We start from the raw sequence: 20,236 nt of genomic DNA, 5'->3' as shown, positions 1-20,236 counted from the left end.
ATTTCCCAACCTGTCATCTGGAGATTCATTTTACCACCCTAACCAAGCAATGTCTCTTAGAATGGACCATTTTTCTTTTTTTAATGAATAAGGTATATTGGTTTACTCAAAGGAGGGAGAGATTCCCTCAAAGTAATTATAAAAGGAATGCATCCGGGCCACATGCCAGAACAACTATACAAGAAATAAACCTACTGTATAAGTTGAGATCACATCTGTGCCCCACAGACGCCCAAAAGCACATCCGAACCGTGCATTGGGAACATCTCCCAATGACAAGTAGGGGTGATGTTCCGAATGCATACTCAGATGTGCAAGTGGGGCGCCTGTGGGGCACAGATGTGAATTCGTATAAGATGCATCTACTATTAACTCATTTACATAATCAACAAAAAGAATTCTCTCCCATTGATTTGTGAAGTGCTCCTTTTTCTAATGTTTTAAAATTCAGAAAACAAGGTCCAAAATTATGTATTTAAACTTGGATCATCCCTTCTATCAAAAAAGAAAAGAAAACTTGGACAGCCCTAATGCACTAAATCGAGATTCGATTTATCTAACTAGCTGTTTAGTCCAACTCATTCAATCAACTGCTGAAGCAGACCGGAAATGTAATCCTGGTATTTAATTTACTTTATTTTTTAAGATATTCTGACATCAATTGGTTGAATATGGCTAGAATGATTTGAGATCGTGTTGGTTATACAAACCCTAATATTATAAGATTGGTCTCCAGTCTTGATTTTTGACCGTTTTTTTGGATCATAACTGGATTGATCACATATACAGTACTGGTGACGTGTAAGTTCCTTGCTAATGGACACCAGAAAAATACTGCATGCCACCTGTATACAAAATAGGAAGATGATTGTCAACTACAAAGTCTATAATATTACATAATCTACAAGAGCACAGTGTATAGGACTTTTTGAAATTTTACTTTTTAATTGGATTAACTGTCAGATTTGAAAATTTTTATGTTGGTCGCTTATCAAAAAAACAAATATATATATATATATATATATATATATATATATATATATATATGGTGGTCGAAAAAGTTGGGCTTACAATTTTCACCTACAAACTAATGTAAACATTTGGTTGTTATATTTTGTTGTAATTTACGTGTATCATGCTTCAAAGTTTCATTGGTTGTTAATGTTGCAGCTAGCCCTTCCTACATATACACCAAGATCCAACTCTTAAATAATGTTACAGGAAAACATCAACTTTTCTTGGTCTAAACAGCTTTTTAACTTATATTTTAGTACGGTATATAAGTTTTCTTTGCTTACTTACAATTTAACCTTCTAGGATGTTTGGACCATATGTTTACCGGTACCAAGAGAACTTAAACAACATTTTGACTCCTCTCTCTCTCTCTCTCTCTCCCTCTCTTTTTTTTTTGCTAAGAATTACATTCCGGAAGATGACCAAAATGAAACTGACCATTCTTCTCATGCCATGCTATGACACAAAACTCACACTTGTCAGTTTCCAACTGTAAAATAGGAAAGTAATGTATAAAATGAGGATTTACGAGCTCACTGTTAACAAAGCCTCCATTATGTGCCACTGCTCCTAAATACCCAACTAATAATCATTTCAGAGGATCAACTTAGAAACTTACATCATGAATAGTATCTGGTAAATCCCTTGCATTCTTGTAGCTTTCATTACCTACAAAATAAGAAGTCTTTAGTGAGCAGTGAGCTGTATTAGACTTGCATCAAAATGAGAAAATGAGTAAAGATTGCAATACCAATACCTTCTTTTCTATGATTCAAAATTTCAAATAGCTTTGCATGGGAGAAACAGTAAGAGAACCCTTATGTCTGTAATATTTTCTTCTTGAAAACTTAGTACCAGGATTAATTTCGCCATAAACCTGTTGGCTTGGATTATTCTTCACTGGGAACATCTGAATTAGATTCTGAGCCCTTGGTTGGACAAGGGTTGCTGGATGGAGAACACAAAGTCCCTGATGACAATGAATTACTAAACCGAGGAAGGTGTGACAGATTGATTACTGTTGAAATAGAGGATTTCCATCTAAAACAACCTTCACACTTTCATTAAATTTAGCAATAGAAGTTAAGATTGTTTCAAATATTTTAAGACAGTCAAAGACAAAAAAAATCCATCATAACTGAAATTATTAAAACATAAGTCTGGCATTGGACTCATCAACATGTTATTGTTGAAATCTAAATTCTGAAGTTGCATACTTGTCGTGCTCTTGGCAATCACACACATGTTGATTACATCCCAGTGAATTCATTTTCATGTAGCCATATCTGTGTCAGTGAATAAAGGTTCCCAATTACATCTATTGGTCTGGTCATCTTCCACCATTCTGAATTCTCAGCCACAGAATCAGCAACTGCATAGAAATGAACCTAGGAAGTCTGACACAGAGACAACCAAATTGCACCCCATTAAGGACAGATTGGTTAACTAAGGCTTCGTTTGGTTGCAATGCAAATAAATTTGCACTGATGCAAAACCATGCAGTACAAATGATTTGAGAATAAATTCTTACCTATTTTTGTTTCAAATTTTAGCTTATTTTGTTTGGTTGTAGTACAAATTAAGTAAATTAAGACATAAAGCAGAATAAAGTAAAATCCAAAACAAGATTAAACAAGAATTTGCATTTTTTATATTTGCACTCCCATGCATTGTACTGGTGCAAATAAATTTGCGCTGCAACCAAACACAGTCTAAGGTGAATTCTACAACTCAGTAGGAACAGACCATCTAGTTCTTAAGTTGAATGGATAAACCAGCGGGGCCATTGACAAAATCAGAAGGGATTGTGTCAAATTGATTATTTATATTAACATTACACAGTAAGCATACTTTAATCCAGACAATTCACTCAACATTGGTAGTTTCCCATTGAATAGTGGCTTTGGGTTTAGAAAAAATATTAATCTTCAAAACAAAATATGATAATTGGAAGGATTTGGGCAAGATATTGGAACTAGTAGTCAATTATCATCCATATTTTGTCATTTGGAAGAGTTGGGTGTTGATAATCTTTCAGGTTCTTAACCAATAATGTACTGTGTTTTAATTCCACACTTGCCATAGTCAAACAAATCAATTAGGATAATACCAATTCTTAAACTTCAACAATACATCTCTTGTTAGGAAGTTGGACTGGCTTTCTTGATGCTTTTTCTTTTTCTTCTGTTTGTCAACTTTTATCCAATAGCTTGATAACACTCCATTCAAATGGCCATGAAGAGATGGAATTCTAGTCATAGGTATTGAAGTGTAGAATTTCATAGATAAGATCATAAGAAGGAAGCAGAAATTTACAAGTCGGAAAAAAAAAAAACCAAGACTGCATTTGCAGCGCAAATTTATTTATACTGATGCAAAATTATGGTAGTGCAAATGAGTTGGGTGGCAATTCTGATTTATTTTTGTTTCAAAATTTACCTTATTTTGTTTGATTGCAGTACAAATTAAGTACAATAAGACCTGAAGCAGAATAAAGTAAAACCCAAGACAATTAAACTATAATTTTTTTTTGAGGGAAAAGGTAAAGTTTTCATTAAGCAAACTGTCCATGAATACAGCCTTGTCTAACAAGGCACTGGGGAAGGCAGGAAAAACTTTATACATCCCAAAAAACCGCTATTTCAAACTCATACAAAAAGAATGCTGCACTCAAAAAAAGAGCTGTAAGGACACCACCCAAGAGTATAACCTTCCCCAAATGCTCTTTAAAACTACCTCTTCTGAACTAAACCTGTCTTCAAATAGTCTCCTTTTTCTTCCTATCCAAATTGACCACACCACTGCCACTGGAACCACCTTCCATACAATCATACCTCTCCTCGACAAACCACTCAGAAAACCTGCTCTTTAACAGTGCCTATACATCCCTTGGGAAACACAGTTGAACTCCAAACATTTTTAGTACTTTCATTCACATTTCCCAACTGAAGCTACAATGCAGAAAGAGATGTTCCAACTCAGAACTTTTGCTGAACGGAACACATCTGCTGGGCTCTACCTCCAGTCCTCTCTTTGATAAATTGTCCACTGTTAGGCACCTCCCCAAAGCTGTCACCCACAAACAGAAAGAGACTTTTAGGGGAGCCACCAATCTCCAGACCCTGTCTTTGGGGAAAGAAACCTCCTCATCATTACAGTCTGTTATAAAAAGATTTGACTGAAAATTCCAGATTTCTCCCCTAACCAAATCCTCTTATTCTTCCTTGTGCTATCCGCCCTTACTGTATTCAAGATCTGCATTAAGTCTTCCCATTGCTCCACTTGCCAATTGTTTAGGTTCCTTTTGAAAATGGGACACCAAACTCTCACCCCGCCTCCCCGAGAGAACATCTCCAACACCAAACAATCCCTGTTGAGAGCAATTTCAAAAATAGTTGGGTGTCTGTCCTAAAGAGGGCTATCCCCATGCCAAACCTCCTGCCATATGCTGATTCTTGACCCATCTCCTAGTTCCATCCTTATTCCTTGCTTGAATTCCTTTACTGGTTTCTGTGTGCTGCTCCAGACTGCACAACCATAGGGGAGACTTGATTCCCTGGTTCCCCGTTTGAGTTCCTTGAACCATATCTAACCTCTATAACTCTTCTCCACTGGTTTGTGGACTGTTCATTCCACATCCAACACCATTTCCCTGGACAGGCCAAGTTGAACTTTCTTAGTTTCCTTTTCCCTAAACCTCTGACCTTTCTTGACCTGTATACTTTACTCCAATTGACTAAGTGAATTTTAAACTCATCCCTCCATCCCTGCACAGAAAATCTCTCGTTGTCTTCTCCAAAATCTTGGCTATACTGGCCGGAATAGGGAAGTAAGTGGGGAGAGAAGACAATACACTTTTTATTAGTGTTAGTTTTCTTCCTTTCAATAAACACCTCGATTTCCAAGGGGCTACTTTCCACTCCATTCTTTCCACAGCCAGTTCCCAAATCTTCTTAGAAATGCATTTTTCTCCAAGCAGCATCCCCAAATACTTTTGAAGGCAATTTCCAAATTTGCAGCCCACTATATCCGCCAACACTTCCAGGTTAAGACCAGCCCCCACTGCCATTAGTTCACTTTTATGCATGTTAACTTTAAGACCAGAGACTACTTCAAACCATATTAGTATCATTCTGATTATTTCCAATTGTTCTTGTGAAGCATTGGCAAAAAAGATAGTATCATCTGCATACTGTAGCAATGCTACCTCCACTTCCTCTCCCACCTTACAACCTTCGAGGAAACCTCCTTCCACCGCCTTATTCACCATTATGCTTAGGGCTTCCGATACACAAATAAACAACAAAGGTGAGAGGGGATAACCTTGTCTTAAACCCCTAGAACTCTGAAATCTGCCTACTAGAACACCATTTACCAGAATAGAAAAATCTAGCTGTAGATACAAAAACCTTTATCCAATTTCTCCACCTCCTACCAAAATTGAACCTTTGAAGCATGTTGTCCAAAAAATCCTAATTTATATGGTATACAGATTTTCAATATCAACTTTAAGCAGCACCCCTTCCTCTCCACTTCTTCTCTTAGAGTCAACAAGCTCATTTGCCACTGGAACTCCATCAGTAATTTGCCTCCCATCTACAAATGCCCCTTGAGACTCTGATATTAATTTACCCATTAAACCTTTCATTCTTTTAGACAACACCTTCACTAGCACTTTATACACACTGCTAACAATGCTTATTGGCCTGAAATCTTTCAATCCTGCTACCCCTTCTTCTTGGGGATCAAAGCAAAAAAGTAGAGTTCAGACTTCTTTCGAATGCCCCATTCTGGTGGAACTCCTGGAACACCTTCATTAGATCCTCCTTTATGAAGCTCTAGCTTCTTTTAAAAATTCCCATTGTGAATCCATCCAGCCCTGCTGCTTTGTCACCTTCTATTTCTTCGATTACGATTCTTACTTCCTCTTCCCGTCTTCCGTAAAATCTTACTCCAATTGACTATTGACTGGCTTCTTCTTGAGATGGACACTTAAAAGGCAACCCATCCATCTTTGGCCTCCTCATCAACCTTTCGTTATAGAGGTCTTTATAGTAATTTGTAGCTGTTTGCCTGATCCTTCCTTCCCCTTCAATCACCTCCCCTCTTCCTAATAGTATTAGTTCTTCTTCTTCCATTTGCCATTTTATGGAAGAAGTCTGTGCTCCTGGAAGCACAGTTTGTCAAATTCTAATTTTGCCCTTTTCCTCCTTTGTTTCTCCTCTTCCTCCACTCTATCCACCTCCACTATTTTTCTGAGGGAATCCTTTTTTTCTCTTCTAACCCTTTAAAAACCTGCATCTTCCACCATTTCACTCTGACTTTACATAAGAGAGTTTCTTACAGAAAACATGCTTTCTGTTCCAGTTACTGTACATTCCTTCCACCACCTTTGACTCTGATCCAGGAAACCTTCCTCTTCCAGCCACATATGTTCGAATCTGAAAGGTGGGTTTTTAATAGCAGCTATTCCTCTAAAGTACAACAGAATTGGAGGGTGGTCTGATAGAGGACGGAGCAGTGCTTCTTGGGATAAATTTGGGAAACTATCCTTCCAGTCAGAAGAAACTACAAATCTGCCCAATTTCTCTAAAACAGGTTCCTCCTGATTGTTTGTCCAGGTATACCTGGCCCGCACTAAAGGTAAATCCACTAGCTCCCACCTCATAAACTGTGAGAAGCCATGTCTACCCCTGCACCTGTTATTACCACCCCTCTTCTCAGAAGAAAATCTGACTATTAAAATCCCCCACCCCCACCCCTGATTACCCATGGAAAATCCCAACTCTCTCTAATCCCATCCAATTCAGCCCAAAATTCCCCTCTTCTTCTATCTTCCGTTGGCCCATACACTCCTGCCATAACCCAGTTGAAATGATTCTCAGTAGTTTGGAACAGGATTGACACTGAGAACGAACCCTTCAAAACCCCCTGAACCACAAGAGAGCTTGAATCCCAAACAATTATCAGACCCCCTGCAGGAATTGCTTCCCACTCACGAATTTGGATCTGCTCCTCACACCGACCTCACAGCCACATCCCATCCTGTATTGTGAACATCTCCCCATGAATAATACATACAAGTACGGGGCAGACATAAGAAAAAACCAGTTCCCGATGTGCAGACATAAGAAAAAACCATTGCCTGGATCAAGTATCTTCTTCCTCCAGGGCTCATAGTCCACTAGAAAGGCTTTAAACTTCCCTAGACTTCAACCAGATTGCATTCAGACATGACTGGTAGATTTGGATATGTTAAAAGATTGTTATTTGTCTAAGTATAGTACCGCAGGGGTACTCTTGTAATTTTCTTTACTTTTTATGTTCTGTCGCCGTCAGCAGTACCTTTTTTGGATCTCAGTTCTCCGATTCTCTCTTCTTCTCTCTCTCTCTCTCTCTTCTCTCTTCTTCCATTCTTCTCTCCTGCATAACATGGTATCAAAGCAGGACTATCAGATCTGAAAGGAGAAGTTGAGTGAACAGTTTTTCTTTGCACCAGATTTCCAGATCTGCCGCCCTCATCTGCTGTTCAGCTGATTGAAGATCTCACACACTGAAGTAACTTTTCTCTCTCTCCTTTTTTCTGGTCATGTGCCAGGGCAGAACCTGTACTAGGTCTGCTGATTGGATGTGAGGTGATCAGCACCTCTTTCTTTCCTTTTTTGTAGGGTTGGCTGATCCCTGTAAAACTGTAGGTCGTGAGGACCTTTTGTGTGCTGCAACAGCAGCTTTTATGGTGAACTGAAGGTCAGAAAGTGACCTGTACTTGCTGTAACAGATTTTGTGTGCTGCAACAGCAGCTTCTATAGTGAACTGAAGGTCAGAAAGTGACCTGTGCTTGCTGTAACAGCCGTCCTGTTGATGCATAGGTCAAGAGATGACCTGTATGCACTGTGGAAACACTTGTGTTGATTCTATAGGTCAAGGGATGACCTGTTAGTGCTGTAACAGCACCTGTGTTTTTTACAAAAAGATGTGTGTTTCCAAAGAAAAAAGGGGTTTTTCCTTTCTCCCTCGGTGTTAAAATATTTTTTAAGGCTGTGTACCCCATTTAAGAGTGTTTTTCTGAATCTGAAATCATGAGTGGTGAAGATTCTGCTACATCTAGTGTTTCCTCAATGCCGAATTGAATGAGTGGGGGTGTGGACCTATCCTTTCCCATGACTGTTATTCCTCTCGATGGCTTAAATCATTTAGAGTGGTCAAGAGGGATCAAGTTGTACATCACTGCAAGGGGAAAGATAGGTTATATAAATGAGAAAATCAAAGAACCCAATTCTGGGAGTGCTGAATATGACAGATGGAACCAGGAAAACAGCATGGTCATGTCTTGGCTTTTAGTGTCTATGCAACCTCAAATAAGAAGGAAATTTATGTGGGCTGAAACGGCAAATGAGATCTGGGAACAAGCAAAATCAACCTATTTTGAACTGCGTCATTATGCAAAACTGTACAAAAAACTTGTTTCCCAACAAAGAGTGTTTGCTTTCCTACATGGTTTGAACCCTACATATGAATCTATCAGAGTCCAAATACTTGGTAGCAAGGATCTTCCATCAGTCCAAGAAGTTTATGCTCTTGTACAATCAGAAGAAAGCAAAAGGAATTTGATGAACAATTCCGGAGGAGATGCAGTTGTGTTGGCAGCGAAAGGGAGTGTTAGTACTTGATGATGCGCGATCTGGAAGCTCCTAGCTGGAGGGTTGCCTGGACGTACTCGAGCGATGAGTTGAAGCAAACTAAAAAACAGTGATCAGAGTGACCGGGGTGGATGACCCAGGGAGGTCGCTCCGATGCTTAAGTCAGTATTTTGCTATGGTTGCGAGCTAGAATGAGTGCTAGAGAGCTTGGATGCAAGTAATCGCGCGTGTACCTGGACCATAGAGGGATTGATGCCTTTATATAGCTGAGCTATTGTGGGTTTCCCGAAACAGTTCTGAGATTTGCGGCCTAAATGGACGGGATCCGTTTCCGCTTTAGTCGGGGAGTAACGTATCAATCAATGAACCTCATTGTCGCCGCCTGATCCGGGTGGGGAGAAGATAATAAGGCTTGCCATTATGCGGTGTGATCCCGTAATATTCGGAGTCTGCTGGGAAGCTACTGGAATTGATTACATGTCACTTCGGTTCCTGGGCCCCGAACTCGATTAGGCACCGAGGTGGCTTTATGCCGAGGTGGCCAAACGTCCGAACTCCGCATACTACTGACTAGGTTCCCCTTGCTGAGTTGTCATCCTACAGGAAGATCGCGTCCACGTGACCTTTATTTACTAGGTCGTGCCAAATTACCCATCATCACTACTGGTGGGGAAATACCTTTAAGAAGGGGGATTTTCAAAAAAAGGTGAATGACAAGGACAAATTGTGGTGTACTCATTGTTAGAAACCCCGACACACCCGAGACACATGTTGGGATCTTCATGAGAAGCCGAAATGGGTTCAATATCTGAATAAGAAGCAAGGTTCAAATATGAATAAAAAGTCAGGACAACAAGGTACAAGAAAACACACTATGGAAAATATGGCTACTCAGGAGAATCAGCCCCCCATTACTATTGTGACTCAAACACATTTCTCTAGATCTGACCCAAGGGAGGATATTATAAATTCCTTCTGTGACCATTTAGAACTTTATGGTAGAGCAATTCGTCAGATGGATACTCCTCCCTCAACCTCATTTGCGTCTACATCAGGTAACTCTGCCACAGCTTTCCACGTAGCATCTCTTACCCCTGACACTCCTTGGATCATTGATTCTGGAGCATCTAAACACATGACTAGTAAGTCCTCTTACTTTCAAACCTATCACCTCCTTTCTGGAAAAGACAAAGTGAGACTAGCCGATGGATCATATTCTACCATAGCTGGTCAAGGAACCATTTCTCTTCCTTTTGACCTTACCTTATCTAATGTTTTACATGTCCCAAAATTTCCTATTAATTTGTGCTCTATTAGTAGTATTACTAATTCCTTAAACTGCTCGGTAACCTTTTTCCCTTCTCACTGTGTGATCCAAGATCTGGCCTCGGGGAAGATGATTGGTAGAGGATGTATTGTGGATGGGCTTTACATGTTGGAGAATAAGGTTGGCCTTCAAGTCACAGAGTCTAAGAGTCAGTCTTGTAAGAGTTAGGTCTATTTATGGCATAATCCTCTTGGTCATTTATCTTTTGAGTCTTTAAAAGTTGTGTTTCCAGAATTGTTTAAGTCAGTGTCAGTGTCAGAATTTACTTGTCAAACTTGTCAATTGAGTAAGCAATGTAGAACTCATTTCTCTTCAAAGAATAATAAATCTGAATTTCCTTTCCACGTTATTCATTCTGATGTTTAGGGCCCTGTTACTTTACCATCTGAGAGTGGCTACAAGTATTTTCTTACCCTTATTGATGATTACTCCAGATATACATGGGTATATCCAATGCAAACCAGGGATGAAGTACCTAAAATTATCCAAGATTTCTAGCAGATGATCTTCACCCAATTTCAAACTGAAACCCAAATCTTTCAATCGGACAACGCCAAAGAATATTTTCATAGTGATCTCACGGAATTTTTTGCTTCGCATGGCTCACTTCACCATAGCTCTTGTTCCTGAACACCACAACAAAACGGTGTTGTTGAAAGAAAGAATCGACATCTTCTTGAAGTAGCCCGAGGGTTGCTATTCCATATGAATGTCCCGAAACATTTTTGGTGTGAGTTTGTCCTTTGTGATACCTACCTCATCAGCCGCATGCCCTCTCGGTGGTTAGAGTACAAAGCCCCACATCAACTTCTTTTCCCTAAGGCTCCTCTTCTTCCTATTCCTCCTCGTGTGTTTGGGTGTCATTGTTTTGTTCAAAATTTGTCACCCACTCATGGCAAATTAGATCCTCATGCCATTCCTTGCATTTTCTTGGGGTACTCCTTCACTCAGAAGGGATACTGGTGCTTTGATCCCGTCTCTCGGAAATTTTATGTCTCTATGAATGTCTCTTTTTTTTAGTGAGCCTTTCTTCCCTGTTTCTCCTCAGGGGGAGTGTAGGAATGAGGAGAAACTAGTTCATCTCCCTCCTCTTCCTGATCCTCCTCCCTTTTATCACCACAAAGGCCAACCATGTTCAAGAGTTGTGGGGCACCTAGAAGTTGTACCACCAATGCCATCAGACTCTCCAGGAGTAGATCATACCCATTCAGGTACATTGGTCCCTATTGATGTTCCTGACCCTATTGCGATTGACACTTCTGTTGCTAATGACCTTGACCTTCTTATTGCTCACCGGAAAGGTATTAGATCTTGCACCACTAAACACCCAACTTCCCACTTTGTTTCCTATGAAAACATTTCACCCTCCTTTCGAGCATTTCTTTCTTCCATTGATAGTGTCCCTATCCCTAAGAATGTGGCAGAAGCTCTTTCAGTACCTGAATGGACGGATGCTATGAAGGAAGAAATTAATGCATTACATAAAAATGGCACATGGGAACTTGTAGATCTTCTTGAAGGGAAAGATCCAGTTGGATGTAAATGGGTTTTTACAGTTAAACACAAGGTTGATGGCACCATGGAACTGTATAAAGCTCGTTTAGTGGCAAAGGGGTTTATACAAGTGCATGGAGTAGATTATGCAGAAACTTTTGCACCTGTTGCTAAGATGAACTCCATTAAAGTCTTTTTCTCCCTTTCTGCTAACCTTGACTGGGATCTACATCAGCTTGACATCAAGAATGCCTTCCTGAATGGTGACCTTGAAGAGGAAGTATACATGGTTCTACCCCCTAGTTTTCGGGCTCAAGGTAATGAACAAAAAGTGTGCAGAATAAAGAAATCATTTTATGGGCTGAAACAATCACCAAGAGCCTGGTTCAGCAGGTTCCATGTAGCAGTACAGCAAAGAGGATATAAACAGTGTTAGTCTGATCACACATTGTTTGTGAAGAGAGGGGAAGGGAAAATTGCAGCACTGATAGTATATGTTGATGATATAGTTACCATTGGTGATTGGAAGGATGAAATTTAGAAGTTGAAGAATTTTCTTGCTACCCAGTTTGAAGTGAAAGATCTAGGTCCACTAAGGTACTTCCTTGGGATTGAAGCGGCCCACTCACAAAAGGGTATCTTCATTTTCCAAAGAAAGTATGTCCTAGATCTACTCCAGGATACAGGAAAACTAAGAGTGAAGCCAGTTGATTCCCCCATTGACCCTAACCACAAACTAGGTGACTGTCAGGGTGAACCCATCAAGGATGTGAAAATGTTCTAGAGACTTGTAGGAAGACTGTTATATCTTTCTATGACTCGACCAGACATATGCCCCTAAGACTATCCATCTTGAAATAGCAGAAAGAGTTCTCAGATATCTTAAGAAGTTCCTAGGTGCAGGCTTGTTGTTCCAAAAGTATGGACATTTGAAAGTTGAAGTGTATACTGCTTCAGATTAGGCAGGATTCCTAAATGACAGAAAGTCAACTAGTGGCTATTGTACCTTCATAGTAGGTAATTTAGTTATTTGGAGAAGCAAAAAGCAAAATGTGGTAGCTAGATCTAGTGCTGAAACTGAATACCGAGCAATGTCTCATGGAGTGGCTGAAAAACTTGTTGGGTGAGTTGGGTCTTCCAGTTGACGGACCTATGACACTATTCAGTGATAACAAAGCAACATAAACATTGCTGCTAATCTAGTGTTGCATGATAGAACTAAACACATCGAAGTCGACAAACATTTTATCAGAGAAAAGGCCATCACAGGGGAAGTGTGTACTCCTTATGTTAGTTCTGAAGATCAACTTACATACATCTTTACAAAAGGGTTACACCACTCACGGCATCATGATTTATGTGACAAGCTGGGCATGATTGACATCTATGTTCCAACTTGAGGGGGAGTGTTAAAAGACTGTTATTTGTCTAAGTATAGTACCGCAGGGGTACTCTTGTAATTTTCTTCTTTTAATTTTTATGTTCTATCATCCTAGTATATATATCAAAGCTGGCGCCACCAGCAGTACCTTTTTTGGCTCTCAACTCTCTCTTCTCCCTTCTTCTCTCTCTCTCTAGGATATATTCTATTGAAGAAATTAGAAATATCTTCCATGAGGCTTGAACCTATAACATTTTAGTTAAAAAACATTATCCATACCACCAATAAAAAGCATTTTCTATTAACATCAACAAATACTTATAACCATACAAACAATAAGGGATGCAATCTTATATGTATCAAATATGCTGGATTTTGGATTCATGTTTGATTGGGTCAGAAAGAAATAAACTACTTAGGAGTCATATCCAGCTTAATCAAATCAGATTATGACTAGCTACAGATCATGATCTTTAAGACTGCAAAGGTCATCTAGATCTTCTATAGACAGTTGGTGTAGAAATGTCAAGTATCTATGCTAAAATGTGTGTATGAAATAAATGAATGAACATTTAAATACTACAAAATGGTTTTGTACCAGTCTAGCAGATAGCAAATAGCTATTGCAAAAGCTTCCAAATCAGAGAGGTAAAAAAACGCACTTCAAAAATATATAATCAGCCTTAAATGCTAAGCTAATAACTTTGCGATTTCATCTACTCCAAGACTCCCGTGTGGCACTACTTCAGAATAAACTCCTTTTAGATCTTTTGTTCTTTGATGCCTGGTATTTTTCTCTACATTTCCTTTCTTCTCTAAAACTGCTACAGCCTCTTCAATCTTGGAATTTCCAGTCTCTTGCTTGTCCCCCTTTTGAACCAAGACTTTACGTGGTCTGTGCTTGAAAATAGGCCCACGGGGAGCAGTCTTAGCAAGGACAATTGATCTTTCATAAATGATATCAGCATCTAAAGAGGCACTGTCCAAAATAACCGCACTTCCATTCTCAATAGCTTGATTCAAAAGTAATATTACTCCATCTGTACAATTCGTAGTGGGACTTTCCAGCTCACTTAAACATTCCGAGCCTCCTTGCAGATTTTCCAGTGTTGTCTTGCCCATTGACACAGCTTCTGAATCATCATCATTATTCCATATGCTGTCCAATTTGGTTTCAGAATTGTTAGTATTCAGAGCATTGCAAACCAACGGTGCGGCCAGTGATTCATCAGCAATGCCTGCCTTGTTATCTGATACAGTCCCAGATCCAGAGATATTCTTCATAGTTACACCAACATTTGTAGCTTCAGATGGCTGCACATTCCTTTCAGTATTGAATGATAAACCATCCTTCCCTTCTAAGTTTGCACCTCCACTACTCAAAGAGCATGTGCTATTAATAGGAACATTGCAACTTGCATCCATGTTTGAGCTTTCTGAATCACATAAATCTAATGTCTCCTGATGTTCTCCAAGCAGCACACTTTCATTACTAGGTGGAGTGGCAGTAACACAATCTTTTTCAGATTGCCTAGCTTCCTCAGAATCATCTTCTGGATTCACAAGGGAGGATTTCCAATCCCTTCCCCTCCACATAAGAATGTGTTCATTTTCAAATGAGATCAAGACGCATGGGACAAGGTCCTGCAATTACCAAATTCATGGAGATCTTGTAATTTAGAAATAATATATGAGAATGGATATTCTAACCAACGAAGCTAATTATACAACCTTGAGTTTAGCACCTATTTTCTGGTAGTCGCTTTTATTCATTCCCTGGCAATTTATTCTAACCAACTCGCACTCTTCAAATGCTTCTCTGACATTTTTAGCAAGGTCAGAGTATACACCATTTTTTCCTGTAAATATGCACAACAATAAACAATTAGTTTCCTTGTGGGTATGGTGAATCATATCTCATGGTCATCAATTCGTTTAGGGAAAGGAAAACCACTTACCAAGTTTACATATTGGTGGTAAATTCCGCCCTTTCTTGCGCATTTCACTTGCTTCCTCCAGTGTCAGACCTTCTGGAACACGCTGAATCAATCTTGGATACACTGGGGTAACAGGTTTCCAAAGCATAAGAGGAAATCGAGGGCGAGTCCTGTAGTTGTAATTTCTGCCACGGAATAGGAGTAGAACCCCTCCTCTACTGTAGATGATCCTCCCTCCTGTTTTCTCCTGTGTCAAACCATGTAGTCTCAGGAAATTAAACCTTCATGAAAGGAAATTTTTATCGACTAATAAAGGAACAGAGAAACAATGGAATCTATATGTTTGTATACTGCTCTTATACTGCATGGAAATATGCTCACTTTAGCCAAATGTTTAACTTTAGTTGGTGCAACCCAGGAACTGTATTAGAACTATTAAATGGGTGGAACATCCAGTGTCATAACAGGAATGGTTGTTACGGAACGCCATCTCAATATTAGGAATTTTGAGAATAGATGCTCTTCAAAGGGGCTGGTGATTCACAAGGCTACAGCCACAATCCATGGTATTGGGACATTAGCAGTTCAAGAGTCTTCTACTTCCACAGCATCCTTTTTTCAACATATCACATTGTTTGTGTAGCTGGCAGTGTGAGAACCTAGTAGGATGATTTTTGGGCACTCCCTGAATGTACAGAGTCACTCACTCTACATGGGCTTATACTTGCACATGTTTACCACTCATTTTGAATGAAATAATTTAACCTTTTTCCAAATAAAAAAAAATGATGATTGTTTCTAGTGGAATATGATTCTCCAATTATATCCAATAGAATAACAAGATGACCACATGGGAAAATCAATACTTTGGAAGTCTACTGGGAAGTCTACTACGGGAAAATCAATACTTTGGAAAACTTACAGAAAAAGAGACCCTCTCTTTGTCTTTTCCCAAATTGGTGTTCCTTGTGTAAGGCCAAGAATGATGACTGTTTCCATTTGCTGATCTCCTATTCATTTGCTACAGCTTTATGGAATTGGAGCCTTTGTTTATTCAGAGGTAGGCGGTCTTTGCCTTCTGATTTAAAGTCATTATTTAAACCCATCTTTTTTTGTTTGGCACACCAGAAGAGGCAAAGTCATGTGGAAATGCGTCAGGACAGCCACTTTGTGGACTGTTTGGGAGGAAAGGAATGGAAGAATTTTTTCAGAGAAGGAAAGAGGGTTAGATGAAGTGAAGGACTGCATCCTTACAAGAACAATCCATTGGCTGAAAACATTAAATATGTTTGATGATTTCTCCTTTGATGACTTGTGGAGGAATTGGTTAATAATAGCTAACACTTCAACAAAGAAGAATAGAATCTTGTCAGAATGGGTTCCGCCTTTGGAAGGTGTCATCAAGTTAAATTTTGATAGAAGCAGCCAAGGTAACCTAGGGCCTTCAGGTGTAGGGGGTGTCCTGAGAAATAAGGACAGCAACATAATCTCCTTATTCTCAGGACCGGTGGGAGTAGGGGACTCCACAAGGGCAGAAATCCTTGCTGCAGTACAAAGAATTCAGATTGCTAACCAGCTTGGGGTGGAGCATCTCCTAGTTGAAGGGGACTCTCAGGTGGTAACGGAATGGCTTCTAAACCCGGATACTACCATTTGGGGATACAAAGGTCTCATAAAAAAAGTAAAGTGGTTAACCAACAATATGAGAGTTGAGGTAAAATGGGTTAGCAGGTCTGCTAATTCAATGGTTGACTCTTTAGCCAAACAGGGGGTTTCCAGGGAAGACCTTTTTTGTGCTACTTCGTAAACTATTAGTAATCTGGAATTTGTACTTAACTAGCCCGGAGCGGTTGCAACTCGTGCCTCTACTCAGGGACTTTGTACTATTGTCTATTGCTCATTGTTAGCATAGGGGTATTTTCTGTCTTTATACTTATGTTGAGGTTGCTGATCTGTAGTATTATGTTAGAACTAGTGTCTCTTACTTAAATAAGGGCACTTGTGTCTTTTCCATTATATTAATAATATAAAAACATGTCTAGCCGAATGGGAGGATTACTTTTTCCCTAATTCGAACCAGACTTTTCTTCTCCCCTTTTCTCTTCCTTTCTCTCTCTCTCTTTCTTCCTTCTTTCTTCTTGACTGTTAACAGACAAACAGAATTCAAAGGCAGGCCGAATTATAACACTCATTAATAAACTTATTTCAATCCTCAAAAAAAAAATAATAATAACAAGATGACCACATATGACTTGGAAGAAGCTATGGAGAAATACTTTTTTTCTCCAAACAATTAAATCATTTATTTTGGTAGGCAACATCATTATAAGGCACTACAAGCGACCGTGCAAAGTGTGGGCACAATAAACTAATCAGTTGAACCAGTACTGCAAAGGGAGAAGGAGGTGAACTTGAGACCTCTCACAAGGAACTAAACATAACCAGCCAAATAAAAAGGAGATTGGACTATAATTTTGGATGGGCAAGATTGGACTATATTTTCAAAATTGGGAAAAATGTTTCCACTATACAATAAGGATCTTCCCGTCCCTAATTTAGCTTGTTATCATCCACAGGATTTGAGATCCCTTGGGATCCATCTGATTTGGCCATTCATCTGAAGTTAGAAGAAAAGTTCTTCAGCCATGCATAGACTACAAATCATTTGAATGACAGGACTGAATTCTCATATACACTGTCCACACTATACCTACGAATGATTTTATCCACTAAGAACTCTAAGGTACACATATGACAATTACATTTTGTAAATCTTAAATAATGAATAATTATTAGAACTAAGCGAGAAAGAAGCAAGAAAAAAGACAGTTGAATTGAGCCAAAGATAAAGAAGGCAACATCATATTTTAGGTTTCCTAGTTATATTCATACATAACATATTACGTAGAAGATATTGTACAACAGAAAGGAAAACATCGGGGACAACATAGCATGTGAGTATATAGAAGACGATGAAGTTCACAATCAAAGAACCCAACCTCTAACTGTTGGCGGACATTGTCCATGTCAACTGTGCAGACTCCTTTGCATTTTATCTTGCATACTCTCCGCCGCTTCCAGTGAGCATGAATGTTATCCAACATGTTGTGTGTTAATCCATCTCTACCTGCAGAAGCGGGGGGAAGAAAAGAAGTAATATTTAAATTGCAAAACACAGATATGATTATTCAAATGTACAAAATAGGACCCTATTTCCAAAGAAATAAATTTCACAAATATTCAAAAGAAGAAAATTTCTAGATTAGTCACCTAAATTCATACAAATGAAAACAGAAAAAGAGAAATAAATACATAGACATTTTCAGGGAAAAACTCATGAGTTCATACAAACCCATATTCAATTGCCTCTTTGACTTTAAGCATCCCTGAACAAGATCCTTAATCTCTTCCTCCGTCAAAGGCTCCCCCAAAATATCCTCCCTCGACCTCACATACTTCGGCCCTGAGCCCGCCAAAAAAGGTCCCGGTGACTGTACCGGTTTCACCCCTTTCTTATGTGGTGGCGGCAACCGAAATGAGTCAAACTCAGGCAGCTTCTTCTTGCTCGGAGGAAGCGGCTTTCTTCCAGTCCAAGGCCGAGGCATTGTGCTTGGTCCAAACGGAACAAATGGTGGCTCACGCAGCGCTAATGGCTTCACCTTTGGTGTCTCAGTATAACTGTACTGAAATTCAAACGGCGCATTTGGGAATGTATACGAAACTCCGTTTTCCCCAACGGTGACACCGGTTTCAGTCTCCGGAGGAACCCTAGGAAGCCTGGAAACCTTTGAAACTCGACGGAACGCCGGGTGCGAGAATTTGGAGTCAGAATTAGGGTTTTTGGAGTACTTGGAAGCTTTTCCAGGAATAGATGAACGAGAAGGAGAGGAAGGCGTTCCGATGGACTTAAAGTTTTCATTGCCCGTGGTGGTAGCGATGATGGAGGTGTTGATGGCCTCGTTATCGTAATCATCAGCAATTCTTGAGGCTGAGTCAAAACGTCTCTCCCGGCGGATTTCATCTTCAATTTCTTTCTGGGCGCGTTCACGGCGGAGGAACCTCTCAGCGTTGGCGTTGTTCCAGCGGGAGAAACGAACTTCGGTCGCCGGTCGGTGAGAAGGAACTTGTGGCGCGAATATGGGAAAAGGGAAGGTCGTCTTTAGCGACATCTTTATTGGTTTTGAATTATACTCGGCATTTTTGTCTCGGAGTTCGGCAGGTTTCCGGTGGCAATGTTTCAGTAGCAGCTACCTCCGCTACTTGTTGTTCTACTGGCCGCTAGGTGAGTGATTGAAGAGATTTTTCTTCATTTTTTAAAGTCTTTTTTTTTTCTTGTTTTCATTTTTTATTTATTTTAATTATTTATTGGGAAAATATTAGCTTAGTACGCTGAACTTCAGGGTTGTGTCAACCGAAGCTAATGTCAATACAGTACCAAACTTTGGAAAACTGTCGATTTAATACCACCGTTAGCAGTCCGACAATTAACTGATGCAAGTGATATCACATGTGATTTATAACATTTTAAAACTGAAACTAAACCACCGAAGGGTATGTGGATGAAAAATTTGGCTATTAAAAAAAAAATTAATATCAGAAATTAAAAAAAATAAGGACTGATAATACCAGAAAACTAATACCAATAAGGATTTGGACATGACAGATGCGTAAAGAGGACCGGTAATTGTTTCCGGTTGTTAAAACAATCCTGAGATTCTTATTGAAAAATAAGGTAAGTATATTTACGTTGTGATTCGTTTTGATACCAAGGAACATTGATGACTGCAAGTGCTCACATATTTACTACTGTTATTGGATCCGGATCCGGATCCGAAGTTTTCTCTCTAACTTCGGTTGTAACTCACCACCTTGGAGTTGGGTTTCAGTCAGGGCAAAGCCTATTCGGGCATTTTTATTGCCTTGCATTGAGAATAGCTCTATACTTGTGTGCTTTATTTTATGGGGAGATATTCTCAATGCAAAATTACAAAAGACTATTATAATGGTGTAGGCTGATAAAAGCTGATCTCCAAATGACCTATTGCTCTCATACTCTTCGCTGTCATCACTTGGTTCACATCTGTTCTACTTGCCGAGTGTTACAGGTCTCCTGACCCTCCTGTTACAAGCAAGAGAAACTATGCATACATGGACGCAGTGAAAGCCGATATAGGTAAAAAAATAGAAGAGGTTCCTGAAACCAATCTATTCTTGGTGAGATTTTTAAGAGAAATTAAACAAACCTTTCAAAATCCAGGTTCAAAACATTTGATAAACCAAGTGGGTCTCTCTTGAATGTCCGGAATCCTAATCCTTTTTTTTTTCTTCAGCTCTCTGGATTAGCTCATATGGTAGCTTTGTAGGGACTACCATCGGATACACCATCACTACACCTATGAGTATGGCGTAAGTAATTTAATTCGATGCCCTCTAAGCTTTAAAT

General features: G+C 39.4%; 1 protein-coding gene across 6 annotated transcripts; it reads right to left on the bottom strand.

Annotated features, from left to right (window-relative positions):
* Window positions 1-606: 606 nt before the first annotated feature.
* Window positions 607-19,122, bottom strand: CAF1 (RNA-binding CRS1 / YhbY (CRM) domain-containing protein). 6 transcript variants are annotated; one of them, XR_016103726.1, is made up of 8 exons: window positions 18,146-19,094; window positions 17,793-17,920; window positions 14,815-15,040; window positions 14,588-14,715; window positions 13,455-14,500; window positions 1,772-2,411; window positions 1,634-1,683; window positions 607-845 (listed from the first exon to the last, which is right to left on the bottom strand). XR_016103726.1 is itself a non-coding variant. In XM_088959600.1 (5 exons), exons 1-5 carry the CDS (start codon window positions 18,960-18,962, stop codon window positions 13,547-13,549), a joined length of 2,253 nt encoding a protein of 750 aa, XP_088815726.1. In that variant the 5' UTR covers window positions 18,963-19,122; the 3' UTR covers window positions 13,372-13,546. The 6 variants fall into 6 exon arrangements, 1 of the variants encoding a protein (XP_088815726.1); XR_016103725.1 differs by having other exon boundaries at window positions 1,772-1,984; XR_016103727.1 differs by having other exon boundaries at window positions 1,772-1,984; window positions 13,519-14,500.
* Between the last annotated feature and the right edge of the window lie 1,114 nt (window positions 19,123-20,236).

The sequence above is a fragment of the Nelumbo lutea genome, chromosome 8, assembly GCF_056320005.1.
Source record: "Nelumbo lutea isolate HS-2025 chromosome 8, American lotus-T2T, whole genome shotgun sequence".
Classification (NCBI taxonomy): domain Eukaryota; kingdom Viridiplantae; phylum Streptophyta; class Magnoliopsida; order Proteales; family Nelumbonaceae; genus Nelumbo; species Nelumbo lutea.
This window is presented reverse-complemented; position numbering and strand designations above follow the sequence as displayed.